This window comes from Cannabis sativa, chromosome 3 (genome assembly GCF_029168945.1).
Source record: "Cannabis sativa cultivar Pink pepper isolate KNU-18-1 chromosome 3, ASM2916894v1, whole genome shotgun sequence".
NCBI lineage: Eukaryota > Viridiplantae > Streptophyta > Magnoliopsida > Rosales > Cannabaceae > Cannabis > Cannabis sativa.
The window spans coordinates 53,665,234-53,671,233 of NC_083603.1; the positions used below are offsets into that span (position 1 = coordinate 53,665,234).

General features: G+C 40.6%; 1 protein-coding gene across 1 annotated transcript; it reads left to right on the top strand.

Moving 5' to 3' along the window:
- Positions 1–3,933: 3,933 nt before the first annotated feature.
- LOC133036170 (uncharacterized) lies at positions 3,934–4,239 on the top strand. Its single transcript, XM_061112672.1, has one exon. The coding sequence runs from the start codon at positions 3,934–3,936 to the stop codon at positions 4,237–4,239; it is 306 nt and encodes a 101-aa protein (XP_060968655.1).
- Positions 4,240–6,000: the final 1,761 nt, after the last annotated feature.

Consider the following 6,000-nt stretch of genomic DNA (forward strand, 5'->3'; position numbering starts at 1 on the left):
AGGAAAAGTGCAAACGAGGCCTATGAACTGCTAGAAGAGATGGCCCTGAATAATTAGCAGTGACCAACTGAAAGAAGTCAGACAAACAAGGTGGCTGGTATGCATGAGGTTGATGCCATAACAAAACTGACAGCCCAGGTAGAGGCCTTGACAAAACTGATAGTTGTGCATGAAAAACAGGCTCAAGTTGTTTGTGAGCTCTGTGGAGGCCCTCACCCCTATGAGGAATGCCCGGTAGATGTGAATAGTTTGCCCATGGATGAAGCAAAAGCCATTGGGAATTACTCTCAAAACAATAACTTTGGGTTTAATCAAGGAGGGGGTCAAAGGAATAATGGATTCTATCAGCAAAGAAATTAGAACCTGATAAAGAACCAACAACAATCACAGCAACAAGGCTCTAGTGGGAATTCTCGTCTTCACACAGATTTATTGCTACAGTTTATGACGGAGACTAGATCATCCATCAAAGACTTACAGACTCAGATGGGGCAGTTGGCAACTCAGATAGCAACCTGTCCTCAGGAGATCTTGCCTAGTACAACAGAGGTCAATCCAAAAAAAAGCTGCAAGGTAATTACCCTGAGAAGCGGGAAGAAGTATGAAGGGCCTGATGGGGGACAACCAGTGGAAGAAGAGACTCAGGATCAACCGGCACTGATATCAACAGAATAGAAGACTACTGAAAGTCCTGCACCAAAACAAGCATCTCCACCAATCAGTATAGATCACCATGTAAAGATCCCGTACCCGCAGAGACTCCGAAAGACTAATTTGGACAAGCAGTTTTCGAAATTTCTAGAGGTCTTTAAAAGGTTACACATCGAAATTCCTTTTGCCGAAGCCCTGGAACAAATTTCTAGCTATGTGAAGTTTATGAAGGAGATCTTGTCGAAGAAGAGAAAAATGGAAGACTATGAAATAGTGGCATTGACCGAGGGTTGTAGCGCCATATTGTAGAAGAAACTCCTTCCCAAACTCAGAGATCCTGGGAGTTTCACCATTCCTTGCACCACTGGGAGAATAGAAGGAATAAATGCATTGTGTGACTTAGGAGCCAGCATTAACTTAATGCCTCTGTCAGTTTTTTAAAAGATTGCAGTTGGGAGAGGCAAAGCCAAATACAGTAACCTTGCCATTGGCTGATCGATCACTAGCTCATCCAAGGGGAGTCATTGAGGATGTGTTAGTAAAAGTTGATAAGTTCATCTTCCCAGCTGATTTTATTGTTTTGGACAAGGAAGAAGATAGCAATGTCCCAATTATTCTTGGGAGACCATTCTTGGCAACTGGTCAAGCATTGATTGATGTTTAGAAGGGTGAATTGAAGCTGGGAGTGCACGGGGAAGAAGTGGTCTTCAATGTACTTAAGGCTATGAATTTTCCAAAGGCAAGTGATAACTGTTTCTTTGTTAATCTGATTGATACTATTGTGGAGAAGAAAAAGTTAGTAGAGGATGCTCTAGAATTGAGCTTAACCGAGGATGCATTGACTGAGTAAGAAGGAGTGGAGGCGATTGGGTATGCCAAATGGCTCGACTCCTATGGGCCATTGAATAGGAAGTATTATGAAGAGTTGGGGGTTGTGCCAAAGGATCTTGTGCAATCTACAGAAAAACCACCAGAGTTAGAACTAAAAGTTTTTCCTAATCACCTACGGTATGAGTTTTTGGGAGAAGACAAGTTGATGTGGAGACTGACAAGTTGCTTAGAGTACTCCGGGCGCACAATAAAACCATTGGGAGGACATTGGCTGACATTAAGGGAATCAGTCCCTCAACGATTATGCATCGAATTTTAATGGAGGAGGATGTTAAACCAACTATTGATGCACATAGAAGACTTAATCCACCAATGAAAGAGGTTGTCAGAAAGGAGGTGGTCAATTGGTTAGATGTTGAAGTGACTTACCCAATTTCAGATAGCAAGTGGGTTAGCCCAGTGCAAGTAGTACCAAAGAAAGGGGGGATGACAGTGATAAAGAATGAGAAGAATGAATTAATCGCCACAAAAACGGTTACTGGTTGGAGAATCTGCATTGACTACAGGAAGCTCAACAAGGCAACCAGGAAGGACCATTTTCCTTTGCCTTTTATTGATCAGATGTTAGACCGGTTGGCTGGGCAAGAGTATTATTGTTTCTTAGATGGCTATTCTGGGTACCATCAAATAGCCATAACACCTGAGGATTAGGAGAAAATGACATTTACATGTCCATATGGCACTTTTGCTTTCAGGAGAATGCCCTTTGGACTATGTAATGCTCAAGCAACATTTCAGAGGTGTATGATGGCTATCTTTTCAGACTTGATTGAAACATGTATAGAGATCTTTATGGATGATTTCTCAGTTTTCGGTTCTTCCATTGATCATTGTTTGGAGAACTTGGAGAAAGTACTAATTAGATGCGAGGAGTCAAACTTGGTACTTAATTGGGAAAAGTGCCACTTCATGGTAACAGAGGGGATAGTTATGGGACATAAGATCTCAAAGGCAGGCATCGAGGTGGATAAAGCCAAGGTGTCAACAACAGAGAATTTACCCCCTCCTGTTTCTGTAAAAGGAGTAAGGAGTTTTCTAGGCCATGGTGGATTCTACCAGAGATTTATTAAAGACTTCTCAAAGATCTCAAAACCGCTGTCAAATCTGCTTGTTAACGGGGTTCCTTTTGAGTTTGGGGAAGAATGTTTGAAAGCTTTCCAAGTTCTTAAGGAAAAATTGATATCAACACCTATAATCACTTCACCAAATTAGGAATTGCCATTCGAGTTGATGTGTGATGCAAGTGACTACGCAATCGGAGCAGTCTTGGAACAACTGGTTGACAGGGTGTTTCATACCATCTACTATGCTAGTAGAACCCTAAATGATGCTCGGCTGAATCATGCCACCACGGAGAAAGAGATACTTGCAATTGTGTTTGCTTGTGATAAGTTTCGGCCCTATCTGATTGGGAATAAGGTGATAGTTTATACAGACCACTCAGCAATAAAGTACCTTATGACCAAGAAGGATGCAAAACCGAGGTTGATTCGGTGGGTGCTATTGCTTCAAGAATTTGACATTGAGATAAAGGACAAGAAGGGGACAGGGAATCTAGTTGTTAATCATCTTTCAAGACTCGAAATAGAAGAAAGCCAAAATGCAAAAGAGGTGCAGATAAATGAAGAGTTTCCCGATGAATAACTCTTTAGTTTGAGGGAAAGCTTGATGGTACCCTGGTTTGTTGATTATGTCAACTTCTTGGCTGTCAATGTCACTCCTCCAGAGATGTCTCGTCAATAATTGAAAAAGGTCTTTTCAGAGGTAAAACATTACTATTGGGAAGAGTCGATTCTCTACAAGCACTGCGCCGATCAGATAATAAGAAGATGTGTGCTTGTAGAACAGATGTATTCTATCTTGAACCACTATCATGCTTTACAATGTGGGGGGCATTTCAGTGGCACAAGAACTGCTGCGAAGGTTCTTCAAAGTGTATTCTTTTGGCCTACTCTTTTCAAAGATGCTAATGACTTTGTGAAGGCATGTGATCGTTGTCAGAGAACGGGGAACATTTCTAGAAGAAATGAAATGCCTTTGACAGGTATCTTGGAGGTGGAGTTGTTTGATGTTTGAGGAATAGATTTCATGGGTCCTTTTCCATCTTCATTCAGCAATTTGTATATTTTATTGGCTATGGATTATGTATCGAAATGGGTTGAAGCTGCTGCAACTCCAGCTAATGATGGAAAGAAAGTTCTGTCTTTCCTTCAAAAGTACATATTCACTCATTTTGGAACTCCCCGAGCAATCATTAGCGATAAAGGGAGTCACTTTTGCAATAAACAGTTTGAAGCTCTGCTATCCAAATATGGCCTTCGCCATAGGACTGCTCTACCCTACCATCCATAGAGCAATGGCCAAGCTGAAATTTCCAAGCGAGAGATTAAGATGATATTGGAGAAAACAATGCAGAGATCAAGGAAAGATTGGTCACGAAAGTTAGATGATGCACTGTGGGCGTACAGAACAGCGTTTAAAACACCTATCGGTATGTCACCGTATAGGTTGGTGTACGGAAAGGCTTATCATTTGTCGGTGGAATTAGAGCATAAGGCCTATTGGGCTATGAAGACCCTAAACATGGAGTTAGCAGCTGCAGGAAAGAAAAGATTGCTGCAATTGAATGAGTTGGAAGAATTTAGAAATGAGGCCTATGAAAATGCAATGATCTACAAGGAAAGAACAAAAAAATGACACGACCGAAACTTAGTCAGGAAGGAGTTTCAACGCGGGTAGAAAGTCCTACTATTTAACTCCAGGTTGAAATTATTTCCTGGTAAGTTGAAGTCAAGATGGTTGGGACCGTTCACGGTGGTCAAAGCATTCCCATATGGAGCTATGGAACTAAAAGGTGAAAGCCTAGAGACTTTTAAGGTTAACGGGCAACGATTGAAGCTCTACTTGGGAGGTCATATTGACCAAGCCAAGTCCGCCATGATTCTAGCACCCCTTTGAAGAAAATAATCAACGTCCAGCTATATGATGATAAAGAGCAACCCAAGTTTTAATGGCATTTTTAGATGAACATTCCTAATTATTTTTCTTACTTTCTGTTATTTTTTTGTTCATTGAAGTTGTAAACTAAATTTTTAGTTCAGTATTTTTCATTCCTTTAGAAAAAAAAAAAAAAGAAAAAAAATTCTGAACATTGCCCAGTGGCCGCGGTGAGGACATCACAGCCGCAACGAGATAGGAGCACTCGCGGCAGCGGATTTATTTACAGCCGCGGTGAGATAGTCAAGCAGAGAAGGCTATTATTATTTGCTATCTCACCGCGGCGAGGCCATCTTTGGCCGCGACGAGAATGCCCAGGCATGAATAAAAGGGGCATTTCGAATTTTCAACCCCAAAACAATCATTCTTCAACCCTAACCTACCCATTCTGAATTCCTCATCCCCATCACCATAAACCTTCAATCTCATCTCACAAAAACCACTTCTCTTCCATTTGTTTCTTAATCATTCATCCCTAATCACTTCAAAACCCTATTTCTCTCATCAATCCATCTCTTCCTTTAGAAACCACACTTAGAATCCCTAATTTTCACCCAATTTCAAAAATCCACTATTCATCACCTTCTACCTCAAGAATTTACAATGTCTTCATCAATGGAGATAGAGTGAAGGAGATTCTCATCGATGTAAGTAATTTTTCATGATTATCTATGAAATTTTTAGATAATTTTGAATTTTTGAGAATTTTTAGATAATTTTGAATTTTTGAGAATTTTGTAAGGGATTGGTGTGTTTTTGTTATTGTTTTGCATATTGGTGTGGAAATATTGTTTGTGATTGAAAGATTGAGTGATTATTGAGTGGGTATTTACCCAGGAAAGAAGAAAATTAAGGGGAAGTGCTGGCAAAATTTTTCTTGAGTTGTAGGACAATTAATTAAGAATGGGACCCAAAAGATAAGAGTGAGTGAGAGAGGTGCCTCATCATCCAACACACCAAGGTCATCGAGGTGATCAAATGTAGATAGGGCAAGGTTCGTAAGTGCCGAAGCACAAGAACACTGTCTACAATTGAAGAATAGGGCATTCATTGATGATAGGGGTATTGATATTGGTGACACTAGAAATCCAAGGATCGGCATTCATCCAATGTTTGTGCCAATAAGACAATAGGTTATAAAACGGGGATGGGCGAAATTTGTGTTTGTTAATGAGAGAGTCAACCAAACCTTAGCCTTAGAAATTTTTGCTAATTGGCCCAAAAGGAAGAATGACTTAGTGAAGGTTAGGGGAGTTGATGTTTCGGCCTCTACTAGAGCTATCCATGCTATCTTTGACCAGAAAACTTTTACCCGTGAAGAACAACGCCTGAAGATGCTTGAAGAAGAAGGGGAGTTACATTATGTGGATATGGTTGAGACTTTGGGTTTCCCCGGATTAAGGTTTCATGAGTATAATCAGAAACCCTATCAGTTGTACCGTTGTGAGTTAAACCCGGTGG

Excerpts from the sequence above, each read along its gene's own strand:
- LOC133036170 (XM_061112672.1), top strand. The coding sequence starts at position 3,934 with ATGATATTGGAGAAAACAATGCAGAGATCAAGGAAAGATTGGTCACGA.